Source organism: Musa acuminata, chromosome BXJ1-11 (genome assembly GCF_036884655.1).
Source record: "Musa acuminata AAA Group cultivar baxijiao chromosome BXJ1-11, Cavendish_Baxijiao_AAA, whole genome shotgun sequence".
NCBI classification, from domain to species: domain Eukaryota; kingdom Viridiplantae; phylum Streptophyta; class Magnoliopsida; order Zingiberales; family Musaceae; genus Musa; species Musa acuminata.
In genome coordinates this window covers 2,385,030-2,402,120 of record NC_088337.1, presented here as the reverse complement: position 1 = coordinate 2,402,120, position 17,091 = coordinate 2,385,030, and the positions used below count along the sequence as shown (strand labels likewise).

Here is a 17,091-nt window from a genome sequence, read left to right as displayed (position 1 = left end):
CCGAGCTGAATGGATGATATCCTATGCTACAAGAAAGATGGGATGCTCCTGACTGACCCCAAAATGACCTAAAGAGTCAAGCATCATTAAGCATGGTATTGCATAAATAACGATTGCTTATATCACAAGTCCTTTAGCCAACTACTCCTCAGATGCCAAACACCCTAAGAGGCTAAGAGGATATTTATCAAGATGCATAAAGGTATATGTGGAGAGTGCATTGGTGGATGAACTCTTACCTTCTAAGTGCTTCGGCAAGAGTTCTATTAGCTGATCGTGGCCCATGGACATATAATAGTGGAAAGAGTTTCGTCCGAAGATAACATCATAGATCCACTAACAAAGTCATTATCTCATATTGTCTTTATGCATCCCAAGGGTCTAATGGGGATTAGACATGTATGTGATTAGCTTTAGGTCAAGTGGGAGATTACTCGTCATAGGTGCAAACAACCACCATATGCTTTTCCCAAATAGGCACCAGTCCTGACAAACGGTGCCCCAATAGTCGTCCTTCACTAACGATGTGCCATAGAGAAATGTACTAGTCAACCGTCGACATAAATGAGCTCTCGAATGATGCACGGGTCCACCCTGATCAACCATCAATCTCTTTCCATCTATCTATCGCTCAAGTATAAAATCCAACTCCCAAAGCCTAAAAAGGGGGGTGGGAAAAAAGAATTTTTACTATTCCCACTTCAATACTAAGTTTACCGTCGAAGGGTTAGGGCAAGAACTCTCCCAATACAATCGCTTGTGTAAGGATCCCGACTCAACTAAGGCACACCTCAACTCGTCTCCAAATCCCCAAGGAAACCTAGACCATCTTGATCTAACACGGAATCCACCTCGAACAAACTAGCAACATCTTGAGATTGCATCAACTGGACCTTCCCTTACTCGAATCACCTCTCGTGACTGCCACGTGGACTATCAGAATAGGCTTGTGCCTTTAGGATAGAATCAAACTGTGTTGATTCTCCGATCAACGACATCAAGACTACACGGCACTGCAGCTTTGCAATGCAATCAACGATCGATCGCCGACGAGGCCCCTTGATCACCGTTCATCAGCCCCTTGGGAGTGACGATTTCGAAGATGACGTACGAGTCGACGGCCTTTCCGTAATCTCTCAACGGCATTTCACGTTCTGGGGCAACAATCCAGCGCGGAGTTACTCTCCCCGGTGTCATCTTCGTGCGTCGGGTAACGCCAACAGTGACTGCGGCGTCAATTTAATAGATCCGTTTACGTGGACCACGCACGTCACCACTCCTTTCTTCTTCCTTTCTAGTGTATCCTTGGAACGCAGTCATTCTGCTGCTCCGGGAGTCATGATTTGCTGCAACTTAATTATAATTCGTGATGATGACTCCTGTTATGTTTATTTGATCAAGAATGACTCTTTGGGTCTAATTTTTCTTGCTATAATTCGTGATGATGATTTTTTTTGCCAATAAATATACACTCGAATCAAAGCTTACGACGATGTAATCCATGATTATTCTCTGCAACAGGTTTCGAAGGTGTACAGTAAGTTTGCAAAGGATCACTGCAACAAATTTTCGGAACAAGCCGACGCTTTAAACTGCTTCGTTCATCTCATATTCTGCGGAGTTCATCTCGTCGGAGGAGACGCATACGGAACCGTCTCTCTCCTTAGCTTGCTCCAGCGGTATCAGGACTAGCTTAACCCAACATATTATACACGCTCATCCTCTTCCCTATGCAGGCGGAGCTGCTTCTCCCGGAACCGACGGAGCACCCCCGCCACGGCCACGTCGAACGCGTCCTGCATGCCTTCTCCCAGTCCTCCCACTGTCGCGGAGTAGAGCAACTTTGGTATCATCTCCACCACCTTTTCCCTCATCCTCCTCGCTCTCTCCTCCCCTATCTTCTCCAACACCTTCTTCACGCTCACCGCCCCGCTCCTCACGTCCCGCCTGTCGATGAACACCGACCAGTCCCCCTCCCTCTCCTCGTCGCCGCCCGGCAGGTACCATCGGTACTGCACGTACGCGCTGCGCCGCCAGAACAGAACCGGCACCGCGCCAGCCAGCATGCAGTCGAACATGGATCGCCGCGTGAAGCTGTCACCCCGCGGCTGCAGGCAGAACACAGAGTCAAGGAACAGGCTCAACGTCTCCGCGCTCCGGTTTCCGCAACGCCCGCCCCCGCAGTCCACGGAGCGGCACCGGCCCTTCCCCGCCCGCCCGCACTCACCCAGCAGCAGCGCCCGGAAGTCGTCTTTGAACCCAGATCGAGCCGCGCCCACGAACCCGAACAATGTCGAACGGTTCCGGTTCAGCACGAATTGCTGCCACTCTCTGACCTCGTCCACCGTCCGCGGGTGGAACCCGGTCGGATAGGGTATTCCGACGTCCTTGCCGTCCCACGGGTTGCGCTCGATAAGTAGGCGGGTCACGTTCTCCATCCCGGGCATGTAGAGGAAGCTCCCGCCCCAGTCGCCCTCCCTCGACCGGCGGAAGTCCCATGTGATTCGGCCCAACGTTATGAAGTGATCCCAGCCGTTGGATTGCTTCCAGGGATCCTGGTTCTTGATCCAGCGCAGGAGGATGGCGCAGTCGCGGTCGCGGTCGCCGGAGGTGGATGTCGAGGACCACAGGTGCTTGCCGACAGCGAGGCCGGCGTAGAATGGCACGTAGAAGGCGGCGGCGGCAGAGGGGTCGGCGGTGCGGCACCGGTGGTTGAGGATGCGGCGGTGGAAGATGAGCTCCGCGGCGAACTGATCTGTGGAGTACCAAGAGGCAAGCAAGGAGGAGGGGACGACGCCAGCGAGGTCGGCGGCGGGAGGGCCGAAGCCTCCATTGGAGAGTGCGACGCAGCGTGAGGCCCACGGGCTGAGGTCGTTGCAGGCAGCGATCAGGTCGGCGTTCAACACCGGGGGGAGGTCGTAGACGTAGATTCGACCGGAGGGGCATGGATTGTCGGTGAGAGTGGCGGCAGGGGGATGATGGGTGGAGTGGGAACGGCGGCGGAGGAGGAGGTGCGGAGCGTGGAGGAAGCGAGCGGAGAGGAGGAGGAGGAGTTGGAGGGCGAGGAGAGACAGAACGAGGACGGGGCGGTGGCGGAAGGGGACAGAACACGGTAGTGCGCCAGGAGACTTGAGAGGGTGCAGCGGCGAGGAGGACGCCTGTGGCGCTCCTTTGGGCTTCTTGAGGAGGTGAGCCTCTGGTGGCGGAGTTTGCGACCCCGTAAGCATTAGAACAAGAGTAGATGAGCTGATAATTGTGCAGATTCCACAAATTGAGGCTTCGGGAAATCCGACTTCGAGAGAGAAGATAGAGAGCGGTGATGCGGCGGAGGAGGAGCGGCTTTACGTTGTCTATAAGAAGGGTGGAGTTGACGCGCGTCGGTGAAACGTTTGCGTACGTGTTTAACGCTGCGACTAAACAGGTCAGAAGAAGAACGGAACGCCGGGTGACCAGCGTTGCGACGTGGCCGTAGTCAGGTGGGGTCCTCCTATTGGGTACATTTTCTGGGCTTAGCGGCAGGTCCCTTTCGGGGAAGCTCCGGGCCAGTGAATGCCTCAAACGCTCCCTGCAACGGCGGTGCGGGCATGCAACGTTAACGTCGAATTGATGATACCTTGCTATTTCGGCCCACGTTTTGGTCATTTCTATTTCTATTTTCTTGAACCATAAAAAAGGCTTATGAAGATATTTTAACAAAAATAATAATTCTACCCATAAATTTCACAATCTACTTGCACTAAACAGTAGATAGATACTTCGTTGCTGACTCACAATTAGCAGCCATGGTTGGTTGGTGAATCAAAAAGGTGGGTACGACAAAATGATACCACGGGCGTAGGCATGGGCTGGGGAAAAGAATAATTAGTTCCTTCCTTGGCTACAAAGCCATCATCCTCCGCAGGGCCACATTCGCAATCATTCCCAAGGGTTAAAGACGCTTTTGTGCTGTTTACATGTCATTTACTATCCATTCCCTCGTTCCTCTGCTGCTTGAGGCTGCATTCTTTTGCTTGTTTCCATCTCCTAACAAAAAGCTGCCTTGGCAGGATCATGTGCTGCCCAACGCCATGACCCAAAGCATCGACCAGAGCAGGATAGCGTATTCTTCCCATGGCTTTCTTTCTACTATTTTACAGTATAAGAGAGAATTTTCCTTCGAGCCAAGGTTAACTGGCGATGGAGCAAAGTTGTTTAGTGACTACGGAGGCATCATTTCAAGCTTGGAGTGCTCGTCGCACGCTCGCAGACCACACAGCAATGCAGAAACAGTGTCGATGTTTGCCAAGGGAGGCAGCATGATCGGGAGCGTCGGCATTTGCAAGCTCGGCGTTCGTCCAAGGAAGAAAAAGACGGGGACTGATGTCACAGCTTGACCGCACCCGCATGTGACGTTGTGGCGACAAAGGTCGACGTAATTAATGTGGCTGGAGCTGTCCAGATAGCGACGATTTACACCATAGCATGTCGTTCTCCTACCGAAAGCATCGACGCTCCTCCTGTTTCACCGCCTGCGACATGATATGATTCAAATATATCTCTCTCTAGATGGATACAGCTGTTCTTTTGTCTTCATTTTTCTTCCTCATTTCCACGGTGGGAAACCCAAAGTCTGGAATTTGTGGAACTATATATGAAAAAATAAAAGGAATTTATGGGAAACCTAAAACCTGCTTAAAAGCTTACAAAGACAGACGTTAGCCATTGTACTTAGTCTGATGGCCAATGATTGCAGCATCGGACAAGGATCTACGCTTTTTTGGTATGTTGGCCTTTGTATCAGTGCAAGAAAAGGCAGAACAATACAAGCAATAAAAAGCTTTTGCTGCGCACCAAAATGGTAAGTTTAGACTCGAACTCGGCAGTGCAAGAAAGATGTCATCCAAGAGCAATATACATTTATGATTAAGCATGTACTTTTACCTTTTGCTGACACCAAGTTTTGAGCCCATACAGGAATGTACAAAGCATGGAAAATGCTACTCAGAATAAGCAAGACTGCTTCGGCGATGCGGTCCTTGCAGTGCCTCTACTGCACAAATCATCAAAGATAAGTAGTTGGTTGCCCATGCTGATGCAAGTTGAGTTTGATTACGATTAAATTGATATTGTACTGCAATCGTAGATGTACCCTTTACAGGTTAGAGCTCAGCTTTTTAAGCCTGCTTTGCTAGCAAGGCCACCTGCGGTCGTTCTCTGTAGGTAAGATCGTAGATTTGGACTCGAATGCAAGGGTAATATCATTGGACAATGAATGGTAATCTGGCACCTCCAGCTTCAGTTATTGGCCCCAAGAGCAGCACTAGATGTTGTGTCTCGTGTGATGTAAGAGCTCTTGCAGTGAACAGATGGGCGTCGAGAGAATTGTGGCGGATACGTGTTTGTTGGAATGCCGCACAAGACTCGAGTGGTTTGTCAATGTTCTGGTGGCAATTGATGGTATATATTTAAGGCACGGAAGCCTTTGTGTTCAGGGAAGTGCTACTTTATTATGGGGGCCATCCTTAGCAGGAGAGTTCTCGATTGATAGGTAGTGCTCGACACCGCGAAACACCTTTCGGAACGGAGAGGTAACAAAGGTGAATGATTCTGGTTGAAACACAGCGTTGCACTGTATACAGCGCATTAGCTACTCCCTTTTTCTCATCCGAAGTGACGAGCGAAAATTCTCTGCCATTTTGCCCTTAGAAATTATTCCCATCCTATAAGTTTTTTATATTCTTTTTAATTAAATTATTATATTACAGAAAATAATTAAAAGTAATTAATAATATCAAAATTTATGAATAATAATATTATTATCTATAAGTTTTATTTATTTATAATAATATTTTAAATATAAATATTTATTGATATTATTTTATCCGATTCAAAATCAAATGATTCATAATTGACTCATAATTAATTCAACAATGACTCGATCTAACTTAATTTGAATCAAGCAGGCACTTAACCCCCTCAGTGTTTCAGTTCAATATCACAGCTCACATATTGGAAGAATGAGATAGATACGAGTGATAGGTCGCATTTTGATATTGCTCACATGGGCCAGGCAAGCAAACACAATGATGCAGAAATGGAACTTCAAGTCCGATGTGGTGCATAGCACGCACGTGGCGGGTAGCTGCTTATCACCCCCTCCGTACGAACGATATCATCATGGTATAATCGTCCCGGAAAGCTTGGGGCGGTGTCGTACGACGCCGATCCATACAGGTTGGTCAATGCTCACACAAAAGCTTAAGTCGATCGTAATTAATTGACTCTGTACGGCCAACTCATCCTCGCATGTATAAAAGCTAATCCTCCTTGATTAGGAGAGGAGGACACTCAACTCCTCTTAACTTTACAACACTGACTTGAACTTCGGAGAGGTCGAGTCGAAAAATCTCCCTCCCAACCTTGATCTTTGTGCAGGAACCAGCAACGAAACAACAATAACCCACCAAGAGAGAATCGCGCTTGGGAGACGACGCTTGGACCTAACCCAACTCGACGTCGACGCAACCCGAGCATCCGCGTGGGCAACATTGGGCATCCGGAACTGAACCGAGCCTTGCTGACACCTCGACCACGGCGTAAAGATTACCAACAACGATAATAACATAAGAAATGTTTTCTCCTATCACTATAAAAATGCTTTCATCTATATTTATTTTCTCAGCCTCACCCAACGAGGTACGAGTGGTCTTGGTATCAGTACCTCCGGGTGACACCACTATTTAACAAGCAACTCGAAAGTATTCCTTCTGTTAAGCATCATAGAAGATGTAATTGGAGGCTGTGACAAGGAAGGCTTGCGAGGTTAAGTTAAATAGGTCAAATTTTGGGACCCCAACCTTCATCACCTTTGTCAATAATGCTTGATTCGACTGATAGGATTGTTTCGGGCGGGACAAGGGCTTAAAATGAGAATTTGGGCTGATGCCGTCAGGTGTAGAGTCAATTGAGCTTGTGATTCCTGCACAAAAGTAGGATCACAAAACGATGTGTGATTTAAGTACTTAAAAGAATCCCAGAAAAAACATTGACATGCCGCTATTGTTATTTAGCGATAGAATGACTATGGGTAGATATCAGTAAATTAAGTGTAATTTTTTTTATAATAAATAGAATAAATTTATTTATGATAGGAAAAATAATGATGTAAGCTCTTTTGACTCATCCAACCGGTGATTGCTACCTAGGCAATAACATAGGCAGAAGAACCTATGCCCCTCCACTGCAGTTGTCGACAGGAGCATAATGCACCGACCCCTGCCCATCGAAATATCGCAATTGCATGATGCATTAATCCCCAGCAATAAAATCCATCCGTCCTCTTCTTTTTGGGTCACATGTCACGAGTAACTTGTCTTTCCCCATCAATCATGATTTTAGGAAAGCCCTCATGCTGGGCGACATAGGACATTAATCCCAAGCGACATGGCCCAATTCCCATTTATCCTCTTTTCGAATGCCTAGTGTAAGAAACCATCCTCTGCTCATCCCAGATACACTTTAACCCTAACAAACAATATGCTCGTAGTCATTCTTCCCTAACACCACCCATGGAAAGATGTGTCCATCGGTCATCAACATAAATAAGTCCTTAGAGGGTAAGAGACAATTTAACCGGTCATCAACCTCGCTCTATCAGTTGTTTATGTATAAAACTCCACTCTTAAAGCTTAGAAAGGGAGGCATCTTTATCAATTTTTTATCTCCCAATTAATTTTACCATTAGAAGAGTTGCGTCGAGAACATCCCCCGACGTCGACCACTTATGTAGGGACCTCAACAAGGCTAAGGCATACCTTGGGACGATACTAAATCTGTCTCGGGTAAACAAACAAAGCCTCAGGATCATTGTCAGTCGTGTCTGCTCCCCACTCCAACCTCCTCTCGCGACCCCTCCCGTGAGCCCTCAAGACGAGCTTACACTTTCACGGCCAAATCAAGCGATATCGACCACACAGTCAATAATATCTAAGTGACAACCGTTTCATATTTAATATCTAATTGAATCAAATTGAATCCAAATATTATAATTTGATTTGATTCTCGAAACGATTGGAATTGGAGTATCCCAGATGGTTTTTCAACTATGCTTTAAATACGGTTGAGCTGAAGCAACATAGCAAGATCAACATTGAATTATTATTACTAAAATTGTGAAGTTTATTCAATCTTAACCCACACAAAAATTGTTATGATTTTTATCGACGCCAAAACGCAAAATATTAGTTATAGATTTGACATACATATTTGAATCGTAAATCATACAAACTGCTTCCCGAAAGCCCAAATTCCACCAAATTGCCTAATTCAATTTCAAGAAGGTGTCCCACTAAGTTTGTCCAGATTAATAGCTCCAAGATTCCAATAGCCACTTCACACGATTCGTCGATGCCCGCCACGACCCGAGGCAGAGAAAGAGAAAGCACGTGACTGCTCTTCATCAGTCATAAGATGATGCCTCTGTAGTCCAACAGGGTCTCTGACAGCAACACAACAAATGTAAAATCCAAGACATCATTGCACATGCATACAGTACGGCTGCTATCCTAACTGCGCCAACACTTGCTTGCACTGCATGCTAAGCTAACGATACCACACACCTTCTAACTTTCATGGCTAAGATCCAGTCAGTCCTCTCTCACTGGTTGTTGATTCAACAGGGAGCTGCAGCCGTTGGGTCAAACACTTATTTAGGTTAACTTAAATCATTAATTTTGTCTGATTTAAATTATTAATCAAAATATTTAAGTTAAAATTAATAATAATAATAATAATATATTCATAAAATCTTTAATTTTATTTACTTTTAAAATTAATCGAATATAAAACATAAAACAAAATTTCTCAGAAACTGTTGTCCAGATCACTTTGACACGTGCCACAGCACCAACCGAGTGCGTCGGTGGAAACATAACAAGCAGTTACGAACGCGCGCTCTCTATCTCTCTTCCCTTCGCATCCCTCATTCAAATTTCAAAACGCGGCTAATATATATATATAAGCCCATTCAAATTTCAGTAGAAAGCGACTCACCTCTTGTCGTTTTCTTGAGTCATGCTTTAAAATTCCCAAATTTTGTTTGATGCAACCGACAGCAGCGAGTCAACAAAAGCTGACCGTTGCTGTCAAACAAAACAACCAAATCAACCCGAGCCAAAGCGCACCACCCCATCAGCGACACGCGAAGCGATCGAAAGGGCAGAGGCGAGACAACCAGCTTAAACGCCAGATCAAAAGCAAACCCGAACCAAACAAAGAGGCACACAGTACCAGAACAAACACAGAAGAAAGAAAGGGAACAGCTTTGCCTCTGCCTGCCCACTAAGGCTCCATCCGTGTGTGGCCCCCTCCCCCTCCTGCAAACCCACATGCAACCTCATCCCGCGGTGTCAGGCTTCCTCCTACTGCTGCCGCCCTGCCACCCTTCAATGATTCTTACCCGTTCGTTTCCCCCATTCGGCCGGTCATCTTCAACCACGGCAAGAACCCTAAAGAAAAAGATGGACGAAGAGGAACAGAAATGGTTTCTCTTAAACTACACAAGGAAATGAAGAGAAGCAATACAAAAAGAAGAACAAATCCACGTAGTCTCAGAACAAGGTCCAAATCACAACAGATCAACAGCACCACCGCCATAACCATCCCAGACTAACAAATAAAATTATCTAAAAGGAGACGAGGAGGAGCAAAACGTAGGACCAAAGCAGAGAAGGCAAACGATTCCCACACTCGGTATCTCTCGCACGCTGCTGATTTGTCTCACGGCAGAGAAGCCATCGCCAAGGTTGTCAAGACCACTGCGACGGTCGCCAGGGTTCCGATCGGCGTCGCCACCCCGACCGCCGATTTTACGTCCGCCTTGTCCGCTGCGGCCGCCGGAGCGTCCGAGGGAGCTGATTCCGGGGACGCCATCGGCGGGGCCGGGGGTGAATGATGCTTCTTGTGGGACTTCGGCGACGGTGCTTTGGCCTCGGGGGTGGGGGCCGGGGCCTCGACGGGGGATGTCGATGGAGATGGTGTGGGAGCCGGAGATGGCGCCGCTCCGAAGAGCTCGATGGGGAGGAGGAGGTTGTCGACGGTGAGGATGCACACGGGGGTGTCGTCGAGCACCGTGCTGGCGACGCGGGAGGTGTCTACACCGGTGTCGAGCGACACGTCGTCGCCGCGGGAGACGACGGAGAGGTCGTACTTGCCGGCGGCGCTGGATGCCATGGTGGGGAGCCGGCCGCCGATGGACTTGAGCGACGCCTTGGGGGTGTAGGAAGGCAGCGCGTGGTACTGGAGGAGCGTCACGAGCTCGGCGCTGGAGAGGGAGTTCAGATCCGGCGCATCTGTCGCCTTGAACGCTTCGTCATTGGGGGCGAAAAGCGTGAGGCCCTTGGCCATGGCGTCCTGGAAGACCTTGAGCACGCCGGAGGTGGTCAGCAGCCGGGCGAAGGTTTTGCACCCGGCCTTCTCGAGAAGGGCGGTGAGGTTGGAGGAGGCGGCGGTGGGGGTGTCGAGGAGGCCCGGGAAGATGATGGGGGCGGAGACGGCAAGGACGGAGAGGTTGTAAGGGATCTGCTCGATGGACTTAGTGTAGGTGGAGTCGAACTTGGAGCCGGGGGCGGTGGAGGCAAAGCCGACACGGCCGCCGCGGAGGTTGGTGATGTTGACGAACCCGAGGTTGCCGGCCTCGTTGCCAGTGGTCTGGAGCAGGGTGGTGGTGAGGGTCGTGCCGCTGGAGAGGGCGTGGAGCTTAGGGGGGTCGTAGTAGTCGAGCAGGGCGAGGAGGCGGAGGGCGTTCTTGATGGCGGCGAGGGGGCGCTTGGCGGCGAGGGTGGACATGGCGCCGTCGTCGAGGACGAGGCAGGTGACCGTCTCGTGGGCGTTGATCTCATCGCACACCTTGGTCCGGGTCAAGTAGGTGTTGTACAGCGAGTACTCCGGGTAGCGCTCAAGGATGGCGGTGATGTTGTGCGCCCTGCAGCCTGCCCACGGTCCGCAAAGCAACACCAGCAGCAACAACACGGAGGAGATCATCGCGTCCTTCTTTGTCGCCATGGCCCCGGCCGTCGCTCCTTCCCGCTCCGCCTTCACTCTCGCTGCCTCGCCGCCTCTTTAAACTGCAGTGGTGTCGGTGGGAGGCAGTGTGAGTAAGAATGAGCTGCAACGCGCCCGCGTGTGGCGACAATGAAGGAGTAAAGCAGCAATAAGAGAAGCGACCGGGGGGTGCAGGATTGATTGAGCTAACCAGGGTTAAAACGAGAGATTGCATCGGAGTCGGTGAGTCGGTTAAAGAAGAGGCAGGGAAGCAATGTGACGCACGTGATTGCCTCCGAAAGCGGCGTAGAATAGAGCCGTTGGTGTGTGTAGGGCGCCACTCGTTCTCCGCATTGGATTCTCCTGTGCGGGCGATCCGTGTCGTCCATTTTGACGGTTCCCTGAGAGCGTGGTAAGTTGGTGCGTCCCCTCATAGAAGTTTCTGGGCGGACGTATGCAAGTTTGCGCCGTAAAGAGGACGTCGACGTCGGTCCGTCATACGATATTAACATACATGCACATAATACGTTAGTCTGCACATAAGAAAGCTAAAGTCCGGTCTATTTCCTACTTTATTCAAGCTTAAGCTTCTAAACTTTGTCAATTTATACTGATATATATATATATATATAGATATAATTATGGCACCTTTGGGTACAACATCGAGACGCATAGGCGTGCAATCATTTCAGCGACTGGTCTCACGTTCAGGCTATCACTCCTTGGTTCAACCGGAGACGTGCTTCCCATCCATGGTCAAGCTGTTCTCGAGTTGGTCGGTTCTTTCGCCAGCTGTGTTGTGTTCAATTGTTCTATGTCTACAGATAAAAGAAGGCTTAAAAAGTACCTTAGGGAAAATGCCGCTTTTGAGAAACTGATTTCATCTATAAACAAACGCATAGTTTTCATTTCATGCTTTTGTCGAGAGCTGCATATATGATCTTTTCATTTGGTACTGTTTTATGTGAATAGAAACGTCAAGAGAGAAGAGAGTGAGGTTGGTGTAAAGGATACGCACCAGAGGATTTGAGGAGCTATCATCTGCCGCCTCTAATCCAACGTTCAAATTACAGTAACCACGCCTCTAATCCACTGATGTTGGCTGATAGATCAATCGGTCGAGTCACGAAATGACACGTAGGTGACAAAACGAAGACCGGCAGGTGAAGCACACAAGTCGACTTGTGTGGACCGTGATGTTGGGTATGGCTCGTGATGGGCCAAGCCCTCATGTGTCATGGAAACCCAACTTTGGGCCGATGCCAAGCCCAATGGCCAGTTATCGTCCCATTGGATACGTGTCCCGCTGCGAGTTCAACTCAAGCTATTGGTTTTTCTATTATTTATTTCTTTTTCACGACAGTCATGGAAATCCAAAAGTGGCCCACTCATTGAATCATAAATGAAGCAGACTCAGACGGTCAAATTCACAAGTCATGAGAGAGAGAGAGAGAGAGAGAGAGAGAGAGAGAGAGAGAGAGAGAGTCTCCAACCTCGCCTCGCCCTCTCGTCTTTATGGGTTGGATCCTTTCCTCGGCGTTCCCGTGGGCATTCCCACGCGCAAATCTCTCTCGCTCTCCCTACCACACAAACACCTCCCCCACCCTCTCCTGATTCCACCCGTGAGCGACATCTCTCACAGCTCGCATCACCCACGCCCCACCCCACCCCTATGGATGCCATCCACGAACAGTATTCATCGATCAACCACACCCCATCATCACGTTAATAGAAGAAAAGGATGGGTCTAAATGCATGCACACGTTAGAAGATCCCATTTTGACATGCATACTCGCGTTCGTACAACTGGACGTCCGGGAAATCCATATATAGTCTCTTCCAACAGCTAATTTGTGGCACCAGACTGTCATGGACCTTCGCTGAGGTCCCCAGACTTGCCATCAAAAATGGCTTCTGCGCCTTCTCCTCCGGCCGGCCAACTCTTTGTGGACATCCACACGGTGCTGAGCGACTGCAACGATGGCCTTGCCAACCTCCGAGATGGGCAGCAGCCTATCCGAGCAGGTGCAGCAGGAGGAGGCAGCTCAGGAGAGGAGAAGAAGCCGATGCCGCTACTTGCGCGGCAGATCTCCCTGGAAAGCGGCATCGCCGTGCTTGACACAGGGAAGGAGATAAAGCGTGGAAGCAGCAGAAAGGCCAAAGCGGATAACCGGGTATTGTCGCGGAATGGGAAGAGCTTAGGAGGCCTGAGCGCCGCCGGAGGGGATGCCGCCCACCGAAAAGGAGACTTCAACATATTTCGGACGAAATCGACGCTCGGATCAAGGCAGAATTCCTTGTTGTCATCGAGAAGGGAGAACGGGCCAGATCTGCACCGCGCCGATGGCGCCCCCGGATCAGCCGGAATGGAGGACAGAGTTAACGAAAGCGTCCCTGCGGGAAGATACTTTGCCGCACTTCGAGGACCGGAGCTCGACCAAGTCAGGGTAATCAAGAGTAATTCCTAATGGCCGTGCAGTTCTAATGATGCCTACAATACGTCGGGTCGCATGTATCAGATGTCGTCTAATTGTCTCTCGCGCAGGACTACGAAGACATCCTCCTGCCGAAGGACGAGGTGTGGCCGTTCCTCCTCCGCTTTCCGATCGGGTGCTTCGGTATGTGTCTCGGCCTCGGGAGCCAGGCCATCCTGTGGGGCGCCCTGGCGACAAGCCCGGCCATGGCGTTCCTCCACGTGACCCCAAACATCAACCTCGCTCTGTGGCTCATCGCGCTCGCCGTCTTCGTCGCCGTCGCCGTCACCTACACACTTAAATGCATCTTCTACTTCGAGGCCGTACGCCGCGAGTATTTCCACCCCGTCCGAGTGAACTTCTTCTTCGCACCGTGGATCGCCTGCATGTTCCTGGCCATCGGCACCCCGCCCAGGATTGCGCCCAAGCTGCTTCACCCCGCCACCTGGTGCACCTTCATCGCGCCCGTCTTCGTCCTCGAGCTCAAGATCTACGGGCAATGGCTGTCGGGAGGGAAGCGCCGGCTGTCCAAGGTGGCCAACCCGTCGTCCCACCTCTCGGTGGTGGGCAACTTCGTCGGGGCGATCCTGGCGGCCAGGGTAGGGTGGGAGGAGGCCGGCAAGTTCCTGTGGGCGGTGGGGCTGGCGCATTATCTGTGCGTGTTCGTGACCCTCTACCAGAGGCTGCCGACCAGCGAGGCCTTGCCCAAGGAGCTGCACCCGGTGTACTCCATGTTCATCGCGACGCCGTCGGCGGCGAGCATCGCGTGGAAAGCCATCTACGGGGAGTTCGACGCCGTGTCCAGGACCTTCTACTTCATCGCCCTCTTCCTCTACTGTTCTCTCGTCGTGCGCATCAATTTCTTCAGAGGATTCAGGTAAACATCTCCTCAAGGCTCATAAATCGAGCACAAGAATGCTTTTCCTTTTACCCTCTGTCGTAGCATAAACTCATCATCCTTTGGAGGGAAGGTTCTCGATAGCGTGGTGGGCATACACGTTCCCGACGACGACGGCTTCCGTCGCCAGCATCAGGTACGCGGAGGAGGTTCCGTGCGCCTTGAGCAAGGGCCTGGCGTTGAGCCTGTCGCTCATGTCCTCGACCATGGTGTCTCTGTTGTTCCTGTGCACTCTTCTGCACGCATTTGTTTGGCGATCCTTGTTCCCGAACGACCTCGCGATCGCCATCACCAAGGATAGGAGCGGCGGAACGAGGTCGCATGCCAAAGAGAAGAGGCATGCAAAATAGAGAAGCTACGACATCAAGCACTGAGCCCACCAGTCCTCACTGGTGTCATCCATCAAAACATGCAATCCTGGAGGGGACAAGATTTCCGAAGATACCAAAATGATAAGAAAATATTCTACCTGTTCATGCCCTGCATGAATGAAAGGCTGATAGGCCGATACGATACTGAATATAATATAACATAACATAATATAATGTATATTCTTTCTTCTGGCAAAAGTATTAAATTGGGATTGACAAATGTCATGCCAAACAAGAAAAGCTGAGCTTGCCATGGAGTTGAAGATCGGTTTTCACGATGGTTACAGTGGGACTAATATGATTCCGGTGAAGAAATAGGAAATTTTAGTTTTACAAAATTTTTACTGTTTAATTCAATCAGATGATGTCTCTTTAATTGATTTTTATGTAGAAGATCAATTTAATGAAAATATCTCTCCCCTCCATTAATTACTCTTGATTATTGTTGTCATTTTTTTGTTCTTGTCATCACCTCCACCGTAACTCTCTGCTCTCATCTCGAGCGTCATTTTCTCTTTTTTCTTCGCTCTTCTTATCTCTTGAGGCAAGAAGAGAGCAAAATAGAGAAAAGAGGTGATTAAGGTGGGTGACGAGGGGGCCGCCACTAGTAGTAGTAGGTAATGACGATGGCAATGGGGTCGACGATGGCCGATGGAGGAGAGGGGTATTTTACTTAAGTTGATAAAAAAAGATGCTCCGAGATTAAAAAAAATCAATTAGAGAGCATTATTTGGTAAAAGCCCAATAGTAAGATGTTTTAAATAAAATACCTAAGAAAAGATACAGTATGGCTTTATAATGATAGTGGTGGAGGAGAAGAAACAACTTAGAATAGTTTTATGATGATAGTTGTGACTCAATTGCTTTGGTTAATGAGCCATCCAATGGGACAAATGATCTATCAATTTATTAAACATAAATCATTGACTCAAATAGTTAGGTCTAAATTAATAGTAATATATCTATTGAAAATAAATTTAAATATAAAATTTTAGCCCGTTATTGATATGAAATCAAATTTAGAAGTGTTATAATTATAATCATTGGATAATGTATTTTAGTTTTGATCTAAAAAGTATGACATGTAGGTTATTTGATGATATATCATAACCATCTGATTGATACATCATTCTGATATAGATGATGACTCTGCGCCAACAAGACAATTAATTCATTTGAAGATGATATTGGTAATCCTAGTGTCAAAATGAAACATTACATAATTATTGTAGCTCTAAGGATTTGACATATTATCTCATGACTCAATAATAGTCTAGCTTAATTATTTCTGATGATAGGAGAAATATTTACCTTCAATCAAAACTCGACATGTGTCATCTCAATAAGTAGAAATAAGACCAAAGCCCACAAGCGTTAACCCAACCACATCAATATTTAACCTAACTAGCATTCGTCAAATCTAAAATAATCAAAAAATATTTCCTAAACTCTGAAATATTCCTATTGACTACTAGGAGGTATGGTGGGACCAACTATAAAAGGTGAGCTATATCACAATTATCAAGGTTGGACCATGTTCATTCTTACTTTCTCTTATTTTACTTTAGGATCTAACTGAGCTTGGTATAGCGCACCCCCCCCCCCCCCCCCCCCCCCCCCCCTCTCGACTCCTCGAGGTGTATTTGTCGATTTGGAAGAGTGCAAGTCAGATCAGAATTGAGACTAGTTGGGCAAACATTCTAGGTTAACCACTAATATTTTCCTATAATATTTTGATACAAAAAGAAGAGCCAACGTGTATAAGGGCATCGCCATGTCACACCTCGAAAGAGCCCCCAACAAAGATGCTCCACTTGCCACCTAGAGCACCTTCATCAATCTTGGGCAATAGCTAATGTTCCCTTTTGTCGACTTATCTTATCATCAAACGTCCTCATACACATGATGGCTCCCATCAAAGGCTTCCCAAGCCTAATACAGCATGTGCAAGAACCAATGAGGATGATGCACTCTATCATTCCCTTCATCTCATAGTTAGCCAAGCTTGTAGCTATGCAAATCGATAACCACAAGAATAACTACCTACAATACTAGTGAACATCCTTAGCCAATCGTGATGCCTCCGATGCCAAAATGTTTACCGTCAAAGGCACCATTGACAAAGGTACTCCACGGTCCCATGTGGCCAAAGTGAACAAACCCCTTAATTCTTTGTCGGTGGTGCCTAACTTAAAAGTCCAATCAGTAGACTCTATTGACTATGCTATAATGACCCAAATCTAGGAGATGGATAGATGATTGGATGATATGTATTAGGATTTTAACCTCGACAAAAGGAAAGAGCATGCAAAAGGTGCATGCAAGTCAC

General features: G+C 48.3%; 3 protein-coding genes across 3 annotated transcripts; 1 reads left to right on the top strand and 2 right to left on the bottom strand.

The window, feature by feature from the left end:
• Positions 1 to 1,470: 1,470 nt before the first annotated feature.
• Positions 1,471 to 3,367, bottom strand: LOC103970285 (xyloglucan galactosyltransferase XLT2). The gene has a single exon (XM_009384003.3). The coding sequence runs from the start codon at positions 3,225 to 3,227 to the stop codon at positions 1,707 to 1,709; it is 1,521 nt and encodes a 506-aa protein (XP_009382278.2). The 5' UTR covers positions 3,228 to 3,367; the 3' UTR covers positions 1,471 to 1,706.
• Positions 3,368 to 9,558: 6,191 nt separating this feature from the next.
• Positions 9,559 to 11,205, bottom strand: LOC135596837 (fasciclin-like arabinogalactan protein 8). Its single transcript, XM_065089043.1, has one exon. The coding sequence runs from the start codon at positions 11,038 to 11,040 to the stop codon at positions 9,757 to 9,759; it is 1,284 nt and encodes a 427-aa protein (XP_064945115.1). The 5' UTR covers positions 11,041 to 11,205; the 3' UTR covers positions 9,559 to 9,756.
• Positions 11,206 to 12,926: 1,721 nt separating this feature from the next.
• LOC103970854 (guard cell S-type anion channel SLAC1-like) lies at positions 12,927 to 14,879 on the top strand. The gene is given in 3 exon segments (XM_018820393.2): positions 12,927 to 13,466; positions 13,565 to 14,370; positions 14,465 to 14,879. Coding segments are annotated over 3 exon segments (1,761 nt in total).
• Positions 14,880 to 17,091: the final 2,212 nt, after the last annotated feature.

Coding starts and splice junctions, on each gene's coding strand:
- LOC103970285 (XM_009384003.3), bottom strand. CDS start 3,227: ATGCTTACGGGGTCGCAAACTCCGCCACCAGAGGCTCACCTCCTCAAG.
- LOC135596837 (XM_065089043.1), bottom strand. CDS start 11,040: ATGGCGACAAAGAAGGACGCGATGATCTCCTCCGTGTTGTTGCTGCTG.